The sequence below is a fragment of the Drosophila arizonae genome, chromosome 5, assembly GCF_054131065.1.
Source record: "Drosophila arizonae isolate 15081-1271.41 chromosome 5, UAZ_ARI_1.0, whole genome shotgun sequence".
Lineage (NCBI taxonomy): Eukaryota > Metazoa > Arthropoda > Insecta > Diptera > Drosophilidae > Drosophila > Drosophila arizonae.
Window position 1 is genome coordinate 9102930 of NC_142925.1, and position 22842 is coordinate 9125771.

Genomic DNA, 22842 nt, shown 5'->3' on the forward strand with positions numbered 1-22842 from the left:
AGTTGTTTAATTCGTTTATATTTTTCATCATCTTTTTCGGTTTTTATCATATTTTTCTTTGTATACTATTATGTATATATAGATTTATTTTTTTCGGAAACAGCAAGATTTTTATTAATTATCTTGTTTTTTTATTTTTTGCTTTTATTTTTATTTTTTGTGGTGTTTTTCATCTTTTCCTTTTGTCTGCAATTTTTTCATAATCTTTTTTCTTTAATTTTTTTAATCCTCTCTTTTTTTATTTTGCCTTCTTTAGAACTTCTTTTGTTTTTATTTTTTATTCTGCTTTTCTTTGTCCTCTTTTTTACATGGTTTACTTTTTCTCTCCACTTTTTTTTTTTTTTAGTTTTGTAGTTTATATATGTATAAATATATATATATTTATATATATATGTATACTGTTTTATGAAAAATTAAAAAGTGTGATAAGGGGTGTTTGTGGTGTTTTGGGTGCTTCAAAAAACATTATAGCCAAGTTACGTTTTTTTTTTATTTATATATTTTCTTTTTTTTTTTCCTTGTTGATTTTCATTTTATTGGGTTTCATCTTATTTTTTTTTTTTTTGCGCCTCTGCTGTGGATTTTTTTATTATTATTTCTATGCATAATATTTTTTTGTTGGCGTTCTCTTGTATTCTTTTCTTTTTTTGTTAGCAAAGAAGTTTTTGGCAATAAAATGTTTTTTGAAATTATATATTAAAAAAATCTGAAATCAAATATTAATTGGATTAAAGAAATGTGTTAAAAATAAAACTAATTAGTTGTTATTAAAGTGATCCCAAAATTCTAGAATATAGAGAGGCAGTTGATAGACAGGAATCAGGCACAATGCCAAACTGGCAATGAACGGATAATTATTATGAACAAAATACGAATTTCTTAAGGATTTAAGATGTGTACAATTATTAGTGCACTCTCGTATAAGAAGCTTTATATATACATAGCTGGATAATGAAGTCTCATAGAAAGATTGTTTTGGCTAACTAATCGATGGCAGGCAATACCATATGGCAATTGGAAGCGGACTGTTTCGTATTTACAAAGGAGGGCATAAATGCTATAGTAAATACCAAAAATGCTTAAATCGTTTGATTGAGTTGAGCACTTTTTCCATTTTACAAGGCATACCCATTCAGACTATAGTTCTTTTTTGATTATCATCAGTCAACTTACCTTACTAAACATAAGTTAAGAAAACAAAAATCAATACGGCGCATAATAATTGGCGCGTCCGCGGTAACCTCTTCTGAAACGAAAAACAGACCGGAATTAGCCAAAACATCTTAATATCGGAACTATGTATATATTTAACCCTTACATTGCGCGTCGAGCGCCACGGAAAGTTGAATGACAGCAGGCACGAGAGACGCGAGCTCCTCGGCCTCGGAAGCTGCCGCGCGCAAAGCGATTTGTGGTTGAAAGTCCAGGTCGATTGGTTCGCTTCGACATGACCTGCAAGAGTAATGGAAAGGAACATTTAATATAAAACTTTTTTACACGCATATTTTGATAGCACTCACCTTAATTTGACGTCCTCGGAAGAGTGTTTCATTCATAGCCAGCGCCGTTTCTACATACTCTTTCGAGCCAAATTCAATGTAGGCAAAACCTTTCGGATGACCATCAGCCTTATTGCATAGTATAGTAACACGATTTATGGTGCCGCAACCATGAAAATGTGCCTCCAGCTCCTCGGCAGATGCACCATAGTCAACATTGCCCACATACACGGACCGTGTGTCAATCTCCTGCTTCTCTTCAAGTGAAAGCGGCACAGTGGCCAAACCGGTTGTCGAACCGCCGGCCATTTGTTTGTCTACCTCTGATTGCATTTGCTTTATTTTTTCAGCCTCCTCCTCCATTTCTTTGACGCGGGCCTTAATAGCCTCAAGTTCTGGATCGATTTGCATACTGCCTTCCTCCTTTAATATTTCAATTAGATATATGCAATAATTTACTTTTTTGCTATTTTTTAATTTATAATTATGCCAAGAATGCTTTATGATTTAGCCGACTCGAAGTGTGTCTGGGGAGAAGACGCTTCGAAAATGGCTGCCGCTTTGTTTCGCGAGCTTTGCAAGCAGACAAAGCTTTTTCCGCGAATTTCAATGTGCTTTCGAATTCAAGGCGAATGGGAAAAAAAAACTGGTTTGTTGACGCCTTACGCTTACCTCTGCTTCAGTCGCAATCCCAGCCTCCTGTTCGCCGTTTGTCTCTTCCAGCGACTCCAGAAGCTGATCCTCGTTTAAAGTAATATCTTCATCAGCCATTATAATTATTTTATATTGATTTAAGGGGAGGAGGGAGTTTTGAACTTTGGTGTTTTGTTTATATTTACTAAGCTTAACTTTGTCGCGTAAAAGCTTACAGCGGCACTGTGGTAGTTATCGATGTTTATAATTCACTGTAAAGAGAACGTGTGGTAAAAGAGCAAGCGAAACTTCGATTAATTGGACATGCTCAAAGAGAGGCGCACTTTATAGTAATGTACGTGTCATAAATTCTCAATTTGGCGCTGTTATTGCTTTTAATTAAACAACAATACAATTGGCGATGCACATTTATCCGTTTTGTATATGGATATACAGAAACATTTTCCGCATTAAATTACGATTTCAGCAGCACTTACGTCAAAAATACAAGGCAAGGCGCTGCTGCTGATGACGTTTCTGCGTTCGCTCAAAATGGCCGCTGCCCAATGATAATCCGCACGCTACCAACGACGGAAACAATTGTATCTTAATATTAGTTTTGATAATTTGTCGATTGACCTGTATCAATATTTATCTATTTCACGCTTTCGGACACTAACAGCAGCATTTAAATTTACTAATATTTCTGCATTTACAACAGTTCGACAAAATTTTCACAGAAACAATTTTGTCAACGCAAAAAAACGCAGCGAAAATGTATTCGCCTCACTGTTAGAGAGGGTAAATTGAAATTATCGCTCAGAGCATGCTAGTTATCGATAACAAACATATCGCATTAGCTAAACAAGCCGGCATTCAGTTTCTAACATCATGACCGATTCTGACTGTGAGTACGAAGAAACCGAATATTTGGTGTATGCTGACTTTAAAAATCATCTTGCACCGCATCAGCTAAAGCACGAGGATGCTGCTATTCGCATAATTGCCATTGAAAGCGATACGCCCATGGCTGAAATCAATGGCAATATATACAAAGGTATAGCATGCGACATGTGTGTTCATAAATCAACAAGGAATTTTTTTTATTTAACCTTCCTATACTTGCAGGTTCCTATGACATGAGTATGGGCACTAATGTGTTTTTCGAAAAAGACACCAAGAGCGCAGTTGGCGATCCACTTTATGAGCCAGTTTGCCGACAGCAATATAAGTATCTAAATAAATCCGACAAGGTAATCAATTTTGATCGGGTTTACATTGAGAATCTCCCACAAGATATTAAGGCGGACGAGGAACAGCAACAGGAACCAAAGCCACATACTTTAAAGCTAAATATTACATATAAAGAAGCGATTGACAAATTTCTTGAGGAAAAATAAGAAATGTATGTTTACGTTAGAGATGGGAGCGTGTTCTGAGAAGTCTTAGCAAATGTATTTTATGATATGTGTATTCATTTAATTCTTGAATTATACAACTCCATAATTGTTAAATTGCATGTTATTAAATGCTTATAATTATAAAAACAATTAGAACGTAGATCGTGCATGACACGCTGCCATCTCAATTCAAAAAAGTACCTATAATGATTTGATTATCTTTTGCAGTAAATTATGGAAAACGTACTCGAACCACTCCAACCAGCAATAAACCTACGTCAATTCCTAGAGGATTATTCCAAGCAGTTAAACGATCCAGATGAAAAAAGTTCAGAGAATGTTCCGTTCTACTTTTCAGAGGTCCCACCTGTTTCAGCAGAAGTTGCAGAAAGCTGCTCCTTGCAACTGCTTGATGCCCCGGACGATAATGTAATCGACACCTTTGAGCTGGGCGCCGAGATACAGCGTCCCAATGTATCGAAACCAAACATGAATAAGCCTGTGCCAAAGACCTATACAGCCATATATAAGCACAAGGCGAAGTCCCGCAAAAATCCATTTAGCCGAACACAATACAGTTATCGTTTGAATGCCGAACCGTCACCAAGTGATGATTCACCTGTAATGTGGGAGACCCTTGAGCAATTCGAATTGGAGCTAACCGTTCGGTTTTATAGGCCACCGCGTGCAGCGCATCGTAGCTTCAAACTTGAGCGTCCTGTCTTTGCGGAAGAGTTCGTCTGCCTAGGTAGAAATTTTTTAAGCGAATTACGAGATAAAATCTCTTGCATATGCAATGGTAAACGATTTGTCGATATTAGCGAACAGCCACATGCGCCGCTGCCTGTGCTGGAATCAGATCCTGGCTACTTCTTCATCAACGGAGTCTTCTATAATGATACCCGCAATCCCAACAACTGTGACTACTCTGAAACTGTAATCAAGTGGGCAAGCACAGCACACGGCTTGGAGAAAGAAGAGTTCCAGGTGGCTTCAATGGAGGCGACTCGCTTCATCGATTTAACCATTAGCCTGGGTGCACCTGTACAGTATCTGCATCATGGCAATTGCGAGCATTTGTTTGTGTTCTCACAGGTGGAGGTGTTGAGGCCGGCCAGTAAATTCATTAACCCCAGTCACTATCCCTTTCTGCGCTCCTTCAGTACCTTCAATAGACGCGCTTGCTATATGTGCGGCCTGCGTGGCTATCATTTCATAGTGGAGAAGTCGCGCCGGCAACTGCACGATCCCTCATATCTCTGTCGTAGTTGTTTCTTCAGCTTTAACTATGTGGATGGCAAAAAGGTGGGGGACTTTAAAGCATATCGGATTTATGGTCTGGCAGATCTGACGGACGAAGACGCCGTATGCCAGTCACCGAACGTGCCGGACATAAACAGCAGCAGCAGTGATGAGAATAACGGGGACTTGGATGAAATCAGTTAATTATAATAATGTAGATAAATATAAGGCTAATTTTTAATATTACTTTTATTTTGATAAAATATATGCAAACATAAATTAGAGATACTGTTTTTTGTTTAGTGTTAAATAAATGTCAATACACGTTGTAACAATAGTTAAACATATGCCGCACAGTTCAAGTGATCTATGAATATACATATATGTATGTATATCATATTGTATATAGCATATTTATATCTAGTATAATAGCAAAAGTTAGTTTTGACATTAGGAATCAAATGCGTATGTAGTATAACACAAATATTTTGAGCTTATTTATACAAATACTTTTCTTGAAAGAGCACACACATACATATATTGTATATATATATATATATATTTAGTATAAATTAGTATCAATATCGTTTAGGCGTACAGACTTTGACCAAGACCAATGGAAAACGAGTTAATAGACTAATTTTGGCCAATAACATATGTGTATTCTATATATATCTATGTATATACGTGTGTGTATATAAGAATACAAATATATTTAATACAGTTATAGATTAAAAACATGCATATACTCATACATATGCACAGTATTCATTGTGGTATATGTATATATGTATGTATATATACCTATATATAGATACGATTTCTCGTTTGTGCGTGTTTTAATTGCTTGTTTACAAATGCAAATGAAACACTAGTCACATTTTGCTTGTGTTTTACCTATGGCATGTGTTTGAGTGTTTCTTTGTTTGTCTTCGATCTCAAGTTTCCACGATCACGATTAAGATATTCCAATTCCAACTATATATATCTATAATTTGTGGCAGTGCCGTTTAATTGCGTCGCTGCCTCTTCTAACCTTCTTTGGTTTCTAACACTGGATTTAAAGCTTATACCAGGACCACCATTTGCCTAGCTTTGAAATACCAATTCACGTTCCACGGACAGATACTCGAGCATCTGTGCCGGCACTGGCAGCCGGGCGAGCTCACTAACTGGCATCTGTCTCTGCAGCACACGTCGACATAGATCCTGAAGCTTGGGCATGTTCAAGTAGCGACTCAATGGATACTTGAGTATCACTGGAAATGGCGGCTGCATCTCGTTCGGCACCTTCACGAAGCACACGAAATTATCATTGGTGCAGCGATGCAAAATGTCCTCAATCATCTCGACAATCGACTCATATTTCAATTCCTCAAAATGCCAAAACTGATCACGATACTCCAGACGGTAGTGCAGCGTCACGTTCAAAATGCGAAAGCTTAGCGTGAAATGAGAGCCGGTCGACTCCGAGTCCCGCACCAGAAATGAACCGGTGGGCTTATCGCTCAGCTGACGCTGCGAGTCGCGACGCGAAATCTCGCCCCAGTACCAGACTTGACTGTAAACAAAAGAAGAAATGAAAGAAAGTAAGAATTTAAGTTAATTCGTCATCTCTTAGGGCATGATTCATCGAACAGGTTTTTCCACATACTTGAGCATTTCGGAGCATGCCTTGTACATGACCTCATTTGGCGGATCCTGCCGCTCCAGCCACTTTTTTCTTATGAAACGCATGTAGTCATGGGTGAAGGGCAACGTCGGTTCTACACGTATTGGTGGCGCCAGAAATTCGTACATGGCATCTGTGGTGCCGCCATCACAATCACAATCATCGCCCATAGAGTGCCAGTTGCGCAATGCACTCAGACCCAATACCATTTTCTTTCGGATACGCGAGAGCATGTTCTTCTTATCCTTACGCTTACGCAAAGCGCCACCCAGACTGCTGCTATTGCTATCGGATGCAGCGGCACTAGAACAGCTGGCCTCCATGGCGGCGCCCAGTGGTTCATTGTTGTTATTTTGCAGCTGCGCTGATTGGGAGCCGCCAGCGGCATTGGTGGCAGCAACTGTTGAGCTCGAGCTGGCCAACGCAGAATCTGACTTTTTACGCCTGGTCAACGAGTAGAACCAGCTGCGCTTCTCTTTTGTAGCAGACGTTGCACCAGAAGCTACAAGGCACATGGAAAGGAAATATGAGTGGAGAATTGAAATTTATAAACTTTAGTCTTTAGTTTAGTCTTATGAGCAGTGCCTATTGGTTCACTAGGCTTAGGCTAGCTAGACAACAGCTGAACTTGAAATTAATATGCGTACCCTGTTCATCGCTGCCGGCATCTAGTATTTCCTGGCTGGTTGCATTTCTGGATCGATGTTGGGCTGTAGAAGAGCTAGCCGTGCTCGCTGATCCACTCCCACTCGCGCTGCCTCCAGCAGCACTTTGGCCTTGGTTTTGGCTTCGTGCATTTGAGTTATTCTCACCGTTACTCATTTTGGTCAATTTCCGAACGAGTTCTATTTGGTTGTTATATCCGTTGCATTATCACAAAATGATCCATACTAGGAATTCGGATGACTAAACTTAATATTAAAGTGATAAGGAAACTATTTGTTTTCGTTTTCGTTGGAGTAGTATACAAGAAGTGGTATGGCTCTCTGTGAGGGATGTTCCATTTATCGATACTTTGCGCACTTTGAGTACAAATGCAACAATTGCGGTTATTTGACGGTGCAATACCCTGTAACAGACTACGATATGCACATATTTACATATGAAATGTATATTTTTGTATAAAAACTAAAAATGAACATCCTGGCATTTATTATAATTTTAGTAACTTAAATAATGTATATGGTAATTTGGCTACAGCCTGCATGCAATTTATCTGTTAATAAATCACAAGAATCAGACCATCGTTACTCGATTTGTTTTTGCTTATCGATAAGCCACCGATAGCATATTGTATTCACATGCAAGCTTGTTTGGTTAGTGCATGAGTATATTTTGAACGGTATGACAATTTGAGCAGAATGCACAATTTTCCCATAAAATTGGATTTATCCAACTTCTTTTGTGATGAACGCCGCTGCTCGTTGGTGTTAGTTGATGTATCATGGGAGAATGTTAAAGATCTGCAAGATCACATTCAAAAGTTGTTCAATTTGGTAAGTTTTGATTGCTCAATTATGAATTCAAATTAAGTGTTTTTAAATCCATTTGTAGAAGAACATAAGTTTGTTGACCAGCGAAGGATGTTATGTGCCCCCGAAGGAGTCCATCAAAGTAATCAAGTCGACAGAATCGCTTAAGGCTTTTCAACTAGATCCAACCGGCAATTCTAATGAGGAGCTTTCGCATCCGACTGAAACAAGCAAAAAACGAAAAAATCGCTCGGTTGAAACAGAAAATGAGTTGATAAGCTCCACTCCCAATCTGCCCAAGCGTTCCAAATGCAAAAGTATAACAAGAAATGAGGTCACCTATGTGGAACCGGCCTCAATCAGAGATGGTACAAATGGAGTAGGGAGCGAGGATCAATCAAACCTTGGAACTGAATTATTGATGCAAGACGATCAACGGGCCTCATATATTAGCAGCGTTGATAATAATAAATCAGCAGCCACGGCTGCCACTGAGTCCAGCATCTCAAATCAATCAAATCGCACTACTAGGAATCTCAGCAGTTTCAACAAACAAAGTGTTTCAAACAATCATATTCTATATAAGGACGATGAAGATGAAGAAAATGTGCCACCAAATGGCACAACTGTGGAGAAGAGCCTGCAATTGGAGCACGTAGAACCGGAAGTCGAATTTCGTAGTCAACTAATGGAGTTAGATATGAACTCTGTTCGCGTCTTTAGGCTTTCGCGCAAACACAAAGATATTCAAATTATCGAGGAAATTGTAATTCCTGCCAAGGCGCCTGCAGCCGAGCCTAAAATGGATGAAACGCAATTAGAACCATCAGTAGAGACATCTATAGCAGTGGTTACACCAATTAAAGCTGACTTGGAGCATACGACAATGACACCAAAGAGTTTACCTCAGCTTTCTTTAGAGATCTCACAGCAGGAGCAAGAATCGGCGAATAAAATGCAGGCCAAGGAGCTAACACAAAGTTTATTGGACTCCGACTCGGATGACGATGTTATGGTGTTGGATGACACAAATGTGGATGACTCTGATTCGGATGTCCAAGCGGTGCCATTGAAGGATACGTCACTGGACGTTATTAAAGATATGCTACAAAATGCAGCCCCCTTGGAGAATTTACCCAATGTGGGTGAAACGATAATCTTTAAGCTGCCCAAAGTGAAGGGAGCAAAGCCGCCAATAGCGTTTACGGAAAATATAGCGGGCACCTGCTCTTACGTGAATCGTCGTACGAAATCCATCACAATCGCTGTAATCGGTAAATACAACTGAAAAGATAAGCAACTGACTTTAATAAAAATTCTATTCAATTTGTAGCATATTCCGATAAGTTTGCTGATGTACTGCAACAGTATTCCAGCCGTTTGGATGACACTACAGATGCCGCCCCCATTTTAAATGTTAACTTTAGAGATTTGATTCAGGCCAAGGTAATTGTGACCTCTGTGGACTAAGCAGGGATTGCCAAGTCCAAAACACTTGATTGTATTTGTGTTTTATCATGTTTTCATAATTTGTTAATATAAACGTTCATCAAATAACATAAATGTGAGTTAAAAATTCACTCATCTAGCGAATGCATTATTGGTTCAGACTGTATGCTTTGTAATTTCCTCGTATAGCTGATCAGCGTCCTCTCCGGTTTTTACACGCAGCAGCATGGACATCGGCTTTGACTCCTCGGGCGTTGGCAGGCACACCATCATGACATTGTTTTTGCCCATTCGCTTGCAGGGTAGGCCACTAGTCAATAGCAGATTGACCAGAATGTTGCCCAGATTGGTGTCAGCACGGACCAACATTTGCATCTTTTCCGAGTCCTTGACTGGCTTCAAGTATAAGGTGCCAACGCCACGCTCAACAAAATCGTTCTCTTTTTTCACAAACACTTTGCAGCGTTTCGAGTAAACGGCGTCATCTTCAACTACCTGAAAAGATAATAATAATAAAAACGGATCAATATTAGATTAGCTATTCAGGTAGTGTTTGAGCATTACCTTGTTGAACTCCACAACTGGTGGCTTATCCTCCTCATCTTCGTTGTTGTCGGCATTCGCATTATCTGGATTGGGTTTCGCATTGGCAAAGCTAACGGAACTTGAACTGCTGGAAAAGAAACCACTAGGTGCTGTTATTGCTGTATCGCTGCTCGATTTGGGAAAGCCCGAGAAAACAGATGTGATCGGCTTGTCATTCTTTACGCCAAATGTGAATCCATTTGATTTTGGCGGAGTGATACCTGTAGCAGAAGCCACAACGGGTGGATCTGCGCCACCAAAGAAGAAACCCTTCTTGGGCTGCTCTTCTTTATCAGCGGCTGCAGCTGCTGTGGCTGCTGGCTTGGTACCGAAACTGAAAATGTTTGCTGGCGAAGCTGTGCTGGATGTGGCTTCCGACTTGGTTGGTGTGGTGCCTGCCCACCGTGGCACGGTGCCAAACGAAAACAGTGGTGTGGTAGCAGCGGTTGTGGTGCCACCACTTGTTACGGTACAACTTGGTTGTTTACCAAATACCAAAGATGATGATGACGTTGATTCGGTGGAAGTTGTGCTCGGCTTACCAAAGAAGCCACTGCCAGCAGAAGCAACTGTAGTTGCAGTTTCAGCTGCAGCTGATGTTGCTGTTGCCTTTGTTGTTGTTGGTGTGGCTGTTGCATCTGTTGCCTTCAATGGAGTCTTTGCTGCATTTAATTTAATTCCATCCTTCTCTCGCAACTCCTTCGCATACTTATCGTAACTCTCGAACACTGGGCTCAATATACAATACGGATTTTTATCCATATGCTCCTGCAGAAATTTCATTACAGCCATATTCAATTCGGCGACACTATCACGATATTCTTTAGAGGCGTTGATTGTATTGCCCGACGCCTCTGACTTGTCGGCAGGCACAGTTGGCTTGAGCATGGAGGCGGGAGCCTTTAGTGCATCGTTAGTTAAGGTATTTCCGAAAATCGACGGAGTTGCGCTTACTTGTACAGTTGATGCTGTGTTGCTGATGTTTGTTGTTAAATTTGACTCTCCTTTTGATTGTTTAGCTGGTGGAGCTGATGTTACATCATTCTTGGCGAAGATACCACTTGGCTTTGGAGGATTCTCGGCGACTGTTGTAGTTGGAGATTTAGATACAGCTGGAGCAGAAGCTGAAGCCGACAGATTAGACAGGAATGCAAATGGTGTGCCGCTGGCTGCAGCAGCTGTTGCTGGCTTGCCGAAACCTACAATTACAAATTTATATACGTATATTATGAATGAAACAAGCACATTTAATGCAGCCGGAACCCACCTGAAAAGCCGCTGAATACAGTTTTACTTGGAGTTTCGCCGGCATCTTCGCCTTCTGATGAGCCGGTTAGAGGCTTGCGCCTTGTCGCCTTCTTAATAACGCGTGATTTTAGTTCTTCGGGGGGCGCTGTTCGGAATGTGCCGCGCTCCTCTGGCTCGTCTTCTTGATCCCAGTTTTCATGGTTCAGATTGGATGTAGCTTGCCGTTTGCCAGCCATTTGTTATTAATATAATTGCAAAAAATTTCTACTGATCAAAAAGGAAATAAATCGTACTGTTTGTTCGCTCAGTAACGAGTGACAGTATCAAACTCATGGAACTAAACAGCTCAACTTGCTTGTTGTAGTCTTTTTTGTTTTTTTTTTTGGTTCTTTAAGGAACTATCGCAAACACTGCTCAATGGTAAATCTTGTACGGAATTTTTACTTTGGTATGTGAATATATTATGTAGTCGGTGTACAAAATATTATTATTAAATTAAATTAAATTATTATATTATATATTGTATGTTTCTGAATAAATTGTATGTATTTTCTTGTCAAAATCTACTTGTGTTCATGTGTGAACCAGCTCCATTCTATGCTCGTGAGTGGAATCATCTATGACCAGCCCTGAAACTCATTGCCTCTGTGCTGGCTGTACGACTTTTGTACTTTGGCCAATTTTAGTACATTTTGGATAGCGAAGCATAGACAACATTGCTACATCGTACGCGACAACGACGACGCCAGCAGAGCAGCAAAAATTGCAATATTAATAATATTTAATCCCAACTCCGGTTCGGGCTAGTTGTAAATAAAAAAAAAAAATAAATAAAAAGCAATTTGCCGTTAATTATGTTGAAGTGTTTAGTAATGATTTTTTGAGTGATGGCAATGTGACAAAACCCGTTGCAGTTGGGTGTAAATATGCGCGGCGCATTTCTCTACTACTGTAACATTAATTGCGCTTCGACTGCGAGTGCGACTCGAATTTTGCTGCAAGATGAGGCGATCAGGTGGCGCGCCTAAAAAGTGTACGACAAACAGAATAAAATGGTTTGTGCGTAAAGTAACTGTGCAACGGCAGCGTGTGTAAAAGTGAATAGAAAAAAAAAAACACACACACTCAAAAAGGAGTAACGTGAAAATTGCTGCATAAAGGAAGAGAGTAATAAGTGAGTGCTCCCATACAGACTAACGTGCCAACACCAGTATCGCAATACAAGTACGCACACACACGCATACACACATACACACGGGACGCACACTCTAAACACAAAGAGAGGGCAAAACGTAAACGTTGTCGCTGTTATCCTGCTTATTCCTGTTGCCTCGTTGTGTGATCCTTTATTGTTGCCCACAGCAGCGGCAGCGGCAGCAGCAGCAGCTGTGCCGTCGTTATACAAAACACATTCGTCGTCTCCGGTTCGTGTTTCAGCTTTGCCTTGCAATCGTCGTTACTCGTTTATTTGTTGCTGTTATTGCTGTTGTTGTTGCCTGGGTGTCCTTGAAGTTCGCTAGTGCGCGCCCGTTGTGCCGTTTCCAGTGTGTGCAAAATTACGAAAAAAAAAGCAAAGATACAAAAAGTGTGCCCAACAATAAGTGAAGCAGCAACAACAATATCAAAATGCCGCCAGCTTTAATTGGCATCGCCGAGTTCGTGGAGGAGACGCGCGACGATTACAATTCGCCCACCACCTCCACGTTTGCATCCCGCATGCCGGATTGCCGTCAAACGATTAGCATATTGGAAGAGGTAAGCATTCGGCCACTGCCTCTCTCTTTCTTTCTGTCTCTCTCGCTCACTTAAGTTCAAGGTGGCTAATCAATGATCCAGCGTTATAAAATGCATGCACACACACAAATACGTATAGTGCTTATTCATTTTTTATATACTCTATACTCTATAGTCTCTCCCCCACAAAAACGATTTTGTTTATTATGTATTTTCACAATGCGACGACCTAGGGAAAGCAAAAAAGGTATTGCATTAAATTGGCGCTGTGCCAACTGAATCCCATACTCCCGCTACTCTCTCTCTCTCTCTCTCTCTCTCTCTCTCTTTCTCTCTACTTGGCTTCCTTTGAGGGATTTGCATTTGTTCTACGATGACGTCGGCGTAGGCAATTGCAGGTGGTTTCTTCTCTCGGTTTCCATTAAAAGTCATAAATAATGAAAGTGCATATTCTGAAATCAATGCAGCTGGGTCGCTGCTCGTTGCTCGCTGCTCCCTTTCCCCCAATGCTCCCCCAATTTGTCCATTTTTCGACATTGCCACTCGAGAACGCAATGTTTTATTTTTAGTCATTGCAGCTGCTGTTACTCCCCATAAAAAATACACACGTACACACACACTCACACGCACACGCTCATATACCCATTGCTATGCATTGATAAGGGCAAGTGCGGGCGGAAAGGCGTCTCTGATAAAGCAGACGCTGGCATATGTGTGTCGCATATTTAGCTTAAAGCTGTTTGCTGCATTCCCGCGATCGCAGCTTATTAATCATGTAACTGCAGTAGAGGCGCGCAGCCACACTTGATTACGCATGAAATTCAGTTTGAATGCTCGCTTTTGTCTGTCAATAAATATATTGGCTGTCAGGCGTCGTCTGTCGACTGCCGGCAATTGGTTATTAGCTATAGTTCTAGTTCTTCGGAGCTAAAGCTGCTCCCTAAAATATTTCTCTGTGAAATCGTGCGGCGCTCCAATTCTTTTTGCTAAAATTAGCTGGCAGACATCGCACTGTGGTCTAAATATAACAAAAATAGCATGTAAAAGACATGGATCAATATTTAGGATTTTGAATGAACTGTTAGACATTTATAAGAACATAAGATGTATGAGATATGTACGAGACTTAAAGAAATTGTAGAAATACAAATAAAAGAAAATCAATATGTATAGAACATTGAATTTCTTTATTTATTTTTGTTTTGTTTTTTTTCTTTCTTTATTTAAAAAGGGAGTTTAAAATTGTTATTAACTGTTTATTATGTTCATTAAGATCAAACATAAAATGTAATTAAATTATTAATAATTTTAATTGCAAATTAAAACATCCCAGATATTTGCTGGGCTCTTGCACCACTGTGCAACAAATTTGCCTAAAATATTTATGTATTTTGATAGCTTTTCAGATTTTGCCATTTGACAGCAAATCAAATGTTTAATATTTAATTTCAGTGATGGGCGATGGGTTAGTCAAAGCGCGACCTAAAAATCTAAACAAATCAATAAATGTGCCCGTGAGACACACCTTTCATATCATTTCCTTTTATTTCCTTTCATTCATTTCATTGATGTCTTTGTTTTGGCTCTGCCCCAAAATAGAATTGTTATTCAATCAAGCAAGAACGCCGCCTTATATGTGCATATATATACATATATAGATGATTGGCCTATATATATATATGTCTATATATATATTTATATATGTATTTAAAATGTTATTAAATTCCTCAGTAAGCGTATTATTTACAGTCCAGCTTATTCACAACATGTATTTTTTTTTATAATAAATAAAAATATAATGCGGTTTTCTGTTAAAAAAAAAATAGAGTAACTTGATCAGACATTTAACCGTTTTTTGTGTTTCCCCTGAACTTCGCCTCTTTTGTTATCAAGCCTCACACAACGGAATATCAGAAGTAAAAAATATAAGAATAAAAAAAAAAAACTCACTCGGCTGCTAGAAAGAGAAACGGAAACCAGTTGTCGAGGTTGACCAACTTAAGAATTTTTCGTTATTGTTCTAAGCGATTTGCGTTCCAAATATTTGCCATCAACTTTGTTTATATGAACATGACTAATCTTTATTAGCACGCTTTAAACATCTTTTCGCAGCTCGCTTATCGCAGCCCACTCACCTTTTTTTTTTTTTTGCTAGCTTATGCTCGTTCATGAACTGGAAAAGGGGTGTATTGGCTGGGTGGCGATTGCCATGTATGTCTAAAGGGAGTAGCCGTGTAAATAAATTGTGATATATATATATATATATATATATATATATATATATATATATATATATATATATATCACAATTTATTTACACGGCTATATATATATATATATATATATATATATATATATATATATATATATATATATATATATATATATATCACAATTTATTTACACGGCTATATATATATATATATATATATATATATATATATATATATATATATATATATATTGGCACAGTCGGGTATGCCCAGAGGGGGCGTTGCTAATCGGTCAAAATCGATAACTTTACAGCTGTAGAAATTTTATGATGAAGATTTCTAGGTCTCATCACTCTGGGCAGAATCTATAGACTTTTGTGAGTGTATCCCTAGACAAACATACCTAAATATTATTTATACACAGACTGTGAGGCGTGATATAACAGATAAAAAATATATAATACACATAAAAAAAGAACTATTAACTTACTAGCAAAGCTGCTTATAAAAATCCATTTAGTACAAACTTCGAACCACAAATAGTAAATGTATTTGGCTGAGTATTAAGCAGTCAGTTACTCCCCATTTTTTGCTTAAGTTCTTATAGCTCAAATACCTCAACTCAATTGTGCTTTTCACGATTCTAAGTTTCGCTATATACTATATATATACTATCTGAAGCATTTATCTAATCATTCCTTTTTTTGCACAGTAAATAAAAGTTATTAAATTTATAATTTTACTTTTGTTTCCTCAATAGCTGGCTAAGTTTTAATTGAAAACTTTTTTTTTTCCTCTTCTTTTTTGTATGTTGAAAAGTTTTTACGAATTATGTAGCAGAGAACTTTGATTGCACGCGTCACTAATTCAATGAAATGAATTAAAATTAATTGAAAAAGTCAAGAGGTTAAACAAGTCGAGTCAAGTGTGGAGAACAAAAAAAAAAAAATGCATCATATCAATTAGGGAAACAATTTTTGGATATGAATTATCTTATGCAACTCATATAATAAGCATGATAAGATAATTGATATATGTTGCTCTATCTCTTTACAGCGCTTGGAGTTTGATCGCGAGGGTCTGACGAAGCTAAAGAAGGCCGTGAAAGCCATACACAACTCTGGCAATAGTAAGTGACACATTGTAATTCGGATTTATTTGATTCATATATTAATTTATATATTTTTGTTCATTCATTTAGCTCATGTGGACAATGAAATGTTTATGGTGCGCGCGTTGGAGCGCTTGGGCGGCAAGGTCATTGATCAGGATGAGCCCGATATTGGGGCGGCGTTTCTCAAGTTCTCCGTGGTCACCAAAGAGCTCAGTGCGCTAATGAAAACACTGGTAAGGGGTGGATTTAACTTATATGTATACATACATACATACATTACATATATACATATATACATATATATGACTTATAGATAAGCCTTATTGCTTTGAAGTTTACAATAGCTGATAAAGCTTATGAAGTGAGCATTTTGTATTAGAACTGTAAGCGTAATTTTGATCGATTAAGCATAAAACACATTTATAATATTAATGGGAATTTACTTAAGTCCATGTCAAAGTTACTGTCAAGTGATCTGTTTGCTAGCTTTGTCAACTTTCAATGTTTGTTCGCACTGTAACACAATAAAAATCCAATTAAAAGCAATAGAACTATGAAGTAACGTGTGAATGCTAAATAGGCTAGCGTCAGTTGAATGAAGGAAACTTAGTGTTAAATTCTGTAAAACTATAAAATATTTATTGCTTGATGATCATTTTTACTGTACACATTGTAAACCTTACATCCAGTAAACTAGATACAAGATAAAAATGCTAACATCTAAGACTCTACGCCTGATTTTAAAGGATCATTGTAAGCTTCCAGTCAAGTAACAAGGAGCATTCTATAGCATTTGGCAAGTTAGAAATGCTGCGCACTAGGCAACATATTGAGTTAGCCACCAACATTAAGCAAATAAAAGACTTCAACTTAAACTAAGTAAATTAAACTAAGTTAAACACAGTTTTGACTCTATGAAATTCACGATAAGCACTCAAAAAGAAATCTTAAAACTTTGAGTATACTTTAAAAGTGACTTTTAAGTTAACCCTGAGTCTTATCTTATCCCACTTTCACTTGGCAGATGCAAAACATCAACAACATTGTCATGTTTCCGGTGGACTCGATGCTGAAGAGCGAGCTGCGCGGCGTTAAGGGCGATATGAAGCGGCCATTTGATAAGGCGGCCAAAGACTACGAGGCCAAGTTTATCAAAATCGAGAAGGAGAAAAAGGCCCAGGCGAAGGAGGCGGGCATGGTGCGCACGGAGATCGACGCTGCCGTTGTGGCGGATGAAATGGAAAAGGAGCGCAGACTCTATCAGCTGCAGACCTGCGAGTATCTGCTGAAATACAAAGAGATCAAAACAAAAACTGGCATTGAGCTGCTGCAGCACTTCATCGAGTATTATCACGCGCTGAATAAGTAAGTTTCGCTGAGCAGGCTAAGCTACGAAAACCTGCTGAGCTGCATGCTAATTGGCCGCTTTGCTTTTGTTTGTTTTGTTTACGGCTCGATTGTGTACGCCTTTATATAATCGAATTTATTGACATTGCAGTTACTTCAAAGATGGCTTGCAAACGATCGAACACTTTGGCACGTACATCGGCGATCTGAGCGATAAGTTGCATGTGATCAAGCAGAAGCAGGACGAGGACAGGCGCAGTCTGTTGGATCTGCGAACATTGTTGCGCAGCACGCCGGACTTCGAGCGTGTGGACAATGCGCAGTCATCGGAGAATCGCAGTGGTGGAGCGGGTGCCGGTTACTCGCTCCATCAGCTCCAGGGCGACAAGCATCATGGTGTAACACGGCAGGGACATCTGCTGAAGAAGAGCGAAGGCAAAGTGCGGCGGGTGTGGCAGAAGCGACGCTGCCGGGTCACCAGTGATGGCTTCTTGGATATATTCCATGCAGACGAATCGAAGCCGCCGACGCGTGTTAATCTGCTCACCTGTCAGATAAAGCCGGTGCCAGATGATAAGCGTGGTTTCGACTTAATCAGCTGTAAGCCATGCTCAAATTGTAAATTCCGGATAACATATTAATATTCTCTAATTTCCCTTAGACAATCGTCCGTATCATTTTCAAGCGGAGGACGAATCGGATCAGAAGGCTTGGATGGCAGTATTAGTGAATTGCAAGGAGAAGGCCCTAACTAAGGCCTTCCAGCATGCCAATCCGCAAATGAGTCCCAGCTTGGTGGAGCTACAAAAGACAGTGATTAAATATGTGCAGCTATTGCCGGGCAACGATCGCTGCTGCGATTGTGGATCTCGCAACGATGTCACCTGGATCAGTCTGAACTTTGGCATACTCGTCTGCATACAGTGCTCGGGCGTGCATCGGGATCTAGGCGTGCATCATTCGCGCATCCAAAGTCTTACGCTAGACAATCTAACAACGGCCAATCTGTTGATAGCACGCGCCATGGGCAACAGCACGTTGAATGACATTATGGAAGCCAAGTTGGGCAGGGGCAAGCTTAACCACGACAGCAGCATGTAAGCTAATCAGTTGCAGTCCTTTGGTTATACATATTTAATCTGCTTTTGCATTTGCAGGGAGGAGCGATACGATTTCATACGCGCCAAATATGTGGCCAAGCGTTATGTGATGCGCACCTGCTCCGATGACAATGATCTGCGCTGCGATCTGGAGCAGGCCATTGTCAATGCGGACATGAGTCAGCTGCTGCAGGTGTGGGCCGAGGGCGCCGATCTCACCTGCTGTTTGCCCAGCTCCGATGCGGGCGAAACAGCTCTCCATTTGGCTGTGCTACGCGAGGCCGGCTCCACGCTTCACATTGTCGATTTTCTAATACAGAATATGCCGCCCAAGGGCCTGAATAAGGCCACCAATCCGGCCGGTGTGCTAGATGTGACGGGCAAGAATACGCCCTTGCATCTTTGTGCGCTACACGATCGTCGCGAATGTATGAAGCTGCTCTTGCGCTCAGGCGCTGACTACGAGCTGCGCAATTCACAGAACAAAACAGCGCTGGATATTGCCAAAGAGATGGGTCACAATAGCTGCAAGGAGCTGGTAAGCCAATAGTTAAAAAATATAATGCAATTTCGGTCCCAAAACTCGCTTTCATTATCCAGATTGAGTGTGCCATAAAGCGAGAGAAGAGCGCCTTTGATCACATCAACACAGACTGGAATCTGCCCAACGAGGACGGCTCTACAGATTTCAGCGATGATGAAACTGTCATAGATGAGCGCGTAAGTATATATAGGATTATATATAGATATTGTTTCAGAACTTACCATAAGTCACAAAGTATTTCAACTCTTTGCAGAAATCGCGTTCACGTCCGCCGAGCTTTGCTGGTGGCGATTCGCCAGTGTTGCGCTCCCGATCATCGACTTGCGATTCAATACAGTCCAGTTCTAGTCCAATTGCCAATTGTCCAAGCCGACAGTTTACGTTGCCCAGCTATACGCAGTCGGCGGGCACATCGCCCAAACAGCACACGAATGTTGGCCAATATCTGGGAAGTGGCAACAGTTTGGGCGTGGTCAGCAGCAGCAATAACAATAGCAACAGCGGCAACGGCGGTGGCTCCAGTCCCAGCTCGGCGTGCAGCCAGAATATGCGTGGCACTCGGAACAGCTTGAACATGCAGAGCGAGCTGGGTCATGTGACAGGGGCCCGAAAGTCTACGTCCACAGCCAATATGAACTCACTGAAGAAGCGCACAGCGCCAGCACCGCCGCCCGGTACTCCGGCCAGTATATTCTATGGCACACTGCCACATCCGCCCAGGCATTCACAGAATATGGATGCCAACGATATTCGCTCTATCAATCATAAGAATCAGTCCATGGATGCGTATGGCACGCTGCCGCACATGCGGAGCATGGAGAGCTCACCAAGGATAACAGGCGGCGTTAGTGGAAGTGGTGGAGGTGGTGGTGGTGCAGGTTCTGGCAATGGCAGCAACAACAGCTTAATGCCCATGACAACCTTTGGCCATAAACGTTCGCCCAGTGGAGAATCATTGAATCGTAATATTCATCTAGCGGGCGCTAAGCTCGTGCTGCCGCCCACTGGAGAGCTGCCCACACTCAAACATGTGGATAAATCGGCGCTGATGAGACCCAAAATACCACCGCCCGGTCCGCCAGCAGGTAAACCTTACCATCTCTTATTTTTAAACAAATAGAATAATAGTTTTCTCTTGAACTCCTGCAGAACGTGAGATACCAAATGGACAATCGAATGAGAGCATCAGCTCTATGGAAGAGGGTCCAATCGCACCGCCACGGAAGGTAAGTTGCTTGCATCCTTGTCGTACCGTTCTCGAAGACAAGGAAGAGGCGCGCGCGTGCTTAGTTATTTTTTTTATGATCAATGTATCCATGTGTATATCTCCTGTAATTCCAACAAATTTCAGCGCAAGCAACAGAACTTGTTGAGATTAGAGCATTCCAGCGAGGAAACGGTAAATGTCAGAGACAACTCAATCAATTCAAAACAAATCAAATCAAACAAACTTATGCCGTTCTTGTTGTTGTTCTGTTCCTTGTTTATTTATATCTATAAATTATATTATATATATATATATATATATCTATATACCTAATTTTGATTGTTTTTACTAAATATGTGCCGTGTGCATCTTCTCTAGAGCTCTTCTAACTCCAATCGCGCATACTCAAAAAACTCAAAATCAAACTCAAACAACCCAAAACTTTTGTCTGTTTATCTTCTATGTTTTTAATAATATTTGTTGCACTAACTGAGACATTGTATTTGATTATTTATTTTTTATTAATTTAACTAATTGAACTCTTTGTTTTGCTTAGCTCATCAATCAATCAGCCAATTTTACGGATTATGAGTCGTGGCACACGGATATGGACTCGTCTGGCGGCGGCCTGGATCATTCCGCCGACTCGAATATTTCTTCTAGCGACAATGATAGGCTAAACAGCTCGCCCGATAATCAACTGAAGAATGCAAGTGGTTCCGTTTCCAAATTGCATTATGTAAGCCGTTATATATATTTATAAATATTAATGAAATTATTATTATACATGTTATGCATCCCTTAGAATGGCCAACGTCGCTGTCGAGCGCTTTACGATTGCGTTGCGGACAATGATGATGAACTGGAGTTTAAGGAAGGTGAAATATTGATTGTGCTCAATGAGCGAACCGATGACGAGAATTGGATGGAGGGCATCATAGAGGGGCATCCGGCACGGCGCGGCATGTTCCCCGTTAGCTTTGTACATATGCTGCCCGACTAAAAGGGGCAGCTTAACTGTCCTGTTCGTCTGTACAACTGTGTGAGAGTATGATTGTCGAGGTGTGCGAGTGTGTGTGTGCGTGTGCGAGTGTGCATTTGTATGGTTGCGTGCATGTATTATACAAAAAAGAAAGAAGATATTATTTATTACACTTTTTAATCGCAAACAACTACAATTATATGTATTATTATTTTTTTTTTATTATTTTGGTTTATTTTGTTGTGCTATCAACGCAAACCAAATCATTTATAAAATTCTCTATTATTATTATAATTTTTTGTAAAAAAAAAACCTATTTAAAGTATACTAAATTTATATGTAAACACTTACTGTGTATATCTAAATCGATATTGCTACAATTTTATAAAGCATATACTATAAGTAGGCGCCGCTTTGAATTGCTTTTACAACTGAATATGTCCTGCAAATGTGTTATAGGCTATAATTTATAGCTAAACCTACTCATTATCATCCTATCCTATGGTATATTTATTTAAGTTTACTTGCTAGCCCAAAAAATGAAAAAACAAAAAACAAAAAGTCTATCTCCCAATGCTGTAAAAAAAAAACTAATGCAAGATTTGTGTGTTTAAATGGAATATCGAAATCGATGAAATTAGGTATTGATAAATGCTTAACAATACGCTGCCATATACAGATATATATATATATAAATATGTATTAACAATAAAAAAGCCGACCTGGTCTGGCTTTACAAATTATATAGAACGCGTACACAAATTATGTAATACTGTTGATGGATTTAAATGAAAGTTTATAAAACAACGTTAATAAACAAAAGAAGGTTTACTCAGATTAAAGCTTAACTCAATTGCAAACGTAAAACTAAAGCCCAAATGCTAAGAACATATTTAAAAATATTAATTATAATATACATAAAGTTCTTAAAACGATAAGTCAACATTTCAACCCTCTGTACCTAGAAGTTGTTACCAATTAAGCACACATATATAATATATAAATCTAATTCCAAAGCGAGCTGTCGAAGGAATGGAGCAGGAAGGAAGGAAGGAAGGAGAAACATAGAGTGCTGGACTTGTTTGACTTTGTTGTATACCACACACATCATCATTATGTATATGTAAACTGTAGATACAATTTTTGTTTAATGTACACGCCACCCTTTACATTTTGTATACACGTTTCAGTATTTATTTTAGCAAAACCTTAATATTACTTTATAAAACATATTTGATATTATATTTAAGACAAATAAAAGAAAAACTCAACGCTTATTACATATATACATACATATAAGGTGTTTTTACCAAAAACAAAATCTATGTTTGAATGAAACGGTAAATGATGACCGGGTAAACGGGTATGAGTGAACTAGCTAACTCATCATACAGGTTACGC

General features: G+C 39.5%; 7 protein-coding genes across 12 annotated transcripts; 4 read left to right on the plus strand and 3 right to left on the minus strand.

The window, feature by feature from the left end:
* Positions 1–2: 2 nt before the first annotated feature.
* Pabp2 (poly(A) binding protein nuclear 1) lies at positions 3–2306 on the minus strand. 2 transcript variants are annotated; one of them, XM_018010457.2, is made up of 5 exons: positions 2172–2306; positions 1521–1922; positions 1319–1452; positions 1174–1243; positions 3–706 (listed from the first exon to the last, which is right to left on the minus strand). In XM_018010457.2, the coding sequence occupies exons 1-4, from the start codon at positions 2268–2270 to the stop codon at positions 1204–1206; spliced, it is 675 nt and encodes a 224-aa protein (XP_017865946.1). In that variant the 5' UTR covers positions 2271–2306; the 3' UTR covers positions 3–706; positions 1174–1203. The 2 variants fall into 2 exon arrangements, with proteins under 2 accessions (XP_017865946.1, XP_017865944.1); XM_018010455.2 differs by having other exon boundaries at positions 1174–1246.
* A 717-nt stretch (positions 2307–3023) lies between these two features.
* LOC108615747 (uncharacterized) lies at positions 3024–3682 on the plus strand. Its single transcript, XM_018010464.2, has 2 exons — positions 3024–3189; positions 3261–3682. Exons 1-2 carry the CDS (start codon positions 3024–3026, stop codon positions 3530–3532), a joined length of 438 nt encoding a protein of 145 aa, XP_017865953.1. The 3' UTR covers positions 3533–3682.
* Positions 3683–3766: 84 nt separating this feature from the next.
* Positions 3767–5058, plus strand: Pbp49 (proximal sequence element A Pbp49). Its single transcript, XM_018010450.2, has one exon. It carries the CDS (start codon positions 3767–3769, stop codon positions 4976–4978), a length of 1212 nt encoding a protein of 403 aa, XP_017865939.1. The 3' UTR covers positions 4979–5058.
* Positions 5006–7485, minus strand: Socs44A (Suppressor of Cytokine Signaling at 44A). Its single transcript, XM_018010451.2, has 3 exons — positions 7094–7485; positions 6429–6948; positions 5006–6335 (listed from the first exon to the last, which is right to left on the minus strand). The coding sequence occupies exons 1-3, from the start codon at positions 7266–7268 to the stop codon at positions 5864–5866; spliced, it is 1167 nt and encodes a 388-aa protein (XP_017865940.1). The 5' UTR covers positions 7269–7485; the 3' UTR covers positions 5006–5863.
* A 250-nt stretch (positions 7486–7735) lies between these two features.
* Positions 7736–9504, plus strand: coil (coilin). Its single transcript, XM_018010448.2, has 3 exons — positions 7736–7942; positions 8001–9192; positions 9252–9504. Exons 1-3 carry the CDS (start codon positions 7808–7810, stop codon positions 9386–9388), a joined length of 1464 nt encoding a protein of 487 aa, XP_017865937.1. The 5' UTR covers positions 7736–7807; the 3' UTR covers positions 9389–9504.
* Positions 9349–11436, minus strand: Nup50 (nuclear pore complex protein Nup50). Of its 2 annotated transcripts, XM_089471810.1 has the most exons (4): positions 11220–11436; positions 10907–11151; positions 9932–10852; positions 9349–9862 (listed from the first exon to the last, which is right to left on the minus strand). In XM_089471810.1, exons 1-4 carry the CDS (start codon positions 11434–11436, stop codon positions 9524–9526), a joined length of 1722 nt encoding a protein of 573 aa, XP_089327936.1. In that variant the 3' UTR covers positions 9349–9523. The 2 variants fall into 2 exon arrangements, with proteins under 2 accessions (XP_089327936.1, XP_017865934.1); XM_018010445.2 differs by having other exon boundaries at positions 9932–11151.
* Positions 11437–11905: 469 nt separating this feature from the next.
* Positions 11906–22733, plus strand: Asap (ArfGAP domain of ASAP). 4 transcript variants are annotated; one of them, XM_018010433.2, is made up of 13 exons: positions 11906–12955; positions 16204–16276; positions 16349–16494; positions 17286–17626; positions 17760–18208; positions 18270–18705; positions 18766–19246; positions 19309–19428; positions 19488–20337; positions 20402–20478; positions 20604–20651; positions 21016–21198; positions 21265–22733. In XM_018010433.2, the coding sequence occupies exons 1-13, from the start codon at positions 12827–12829 to the stop codon at positions 21460–21462; spliced, it is 3531 nt and encodes a 1176-aa protein (XP_017865922.1). In that variant the 5' UTR covers positions 11906–12826; the 3' UTR covers positions 21463–22733. The 4 variants fall into 4 exon arrangements, with proteins under 4 accessions (XP_017865922.1, XP_017865923.1, XP_017865924.1 ...); XM_018010434.2 differs by having other exon boundaries at positions 19506–20337; XM_018010435.2 differs by lacking the exon at positions 20604–20651 and having other exon boundaries at positions 11907–12955.
* The last annotated feature ends 109 nt before the right edge of the window (positions 22734–22842 follow it).

Coding starts and splice junctions, on each gene's coding strand:
- Pabp2 (XM_018010455.2), bottom strand. CDS start 2,270: ATGGCTGATGAAGATATTACTTTAAACGAGGATCAGCTTCTGGAGTCG. Junction 1,923..2,171: donor GGATTGCGACTGAAGCAGAG/GTAAGCGTAAGG, acceptor GAAATATTAAAG/GAGGAAGGCAGTATGCAAAT. Junction 1,453..1,520: donor TCCGAGGACGTCAAATTAAG/GTGAGTGCTATC, acceptor TTACTCTTGCAG/GTCATGTCGAAGCGAACCAA.
- LOC108615747 (XM_018010464.2), top strand. CDS start 3,024: ATGACCGATTCTGACTGTGAGTACGAAGAAACCGAATATTTGGTGTAT. Junction 3,190..3,260: donor CAATGGCAATATATACAAAG/GTATAGCATGCG, acceptor CTATACTTGCAG/GTTCCTATGACATGAGTATG.
- Pbp49 (XM_018010450.2), top strand. CDS start 3,767: ATGGAAAACGTACTCGAACCACTCCAACCAGCAATAAACCTACGTCAA.
- Socs44A (XM_018010451.2), bottom strand. CDS start 7,268: ATGAGTAACGGTGAGAATAACTCAAATGCACGAAGCCAAAACCAAGGC. Junction 6,949..7,093: donor TGCCGGCAGCGATGAACAGG/GTACGCATATTA, acceptor TGTGCCTTGTAG/CTTCTGGTGCAACGTCTGCT. Junction 6,336..6,428: donor GCATGCTCCGAAATGCTCAA/GTATGTGGAAAA, acceptor TTTTGTTTACAG/TCAAGTCTGGTACTGGGGCG.
- coil (XM_018010448.2), top strand. CDS start 7,808: ATGCACAATTTTCCCATAAAATTGGATTTATCCAACTTCTTTTGTGAT. Junction 7,943..8,000: donor TTCAAAAGTTGTTCAATTTG/GTAAGTTTTGAT, acceptor ATCCATTTGTAG/AAGAACATAAGTTTGTTGAC. Junction 9,193..9,251: donor CATCACAATCGCTGTAATCG/GTAAATACAACT, acceptor TTCAATTTGTAG/CATATTCCGATAAGTTTGCT.
- Nup50 (XM_018010445.2), bottom strand. CDS start 11,436: ATGGCTGGCAAACGGCAAGCTACATCCAATCTGAACCATGAAAACTGG. Junction 11,152..11,219: donor TGTATTCAGCGGCTTTTCAG/GTGGGTTCCGGC, acceptor TTGTAATTGTAG/GTTTCGGCAAGCCAGCAACA. Junction 9,863..9,931: donor CAGTTGTGGAGTTCAACAAG/GTAATGCTCAAA, acceptor TTATCTTTTCAG/GTAGTTGAAGATGACGCCGT.
- Asap (XM_018010433.2), top strand. CDS start 12,827: ATGCCGCCAGCTTTAATTGGCATCGCCGAGTTCGTGGAGGAGACGCGC. Junction 17,627..17,759: donor TATTATCACGCGCTGAATAA/GTAAGTTTCGCT, acceptor TTGACATTGCAG/TTACTTCAAAGATGGCTTGC. Junction 21,199..21,264: donor CCGTTTCCAAATTGCATTAT/GTAAGCCGTTAT, acceptor TGCATCCCTTAG/AATGGCCAACGTCGCTGTCG.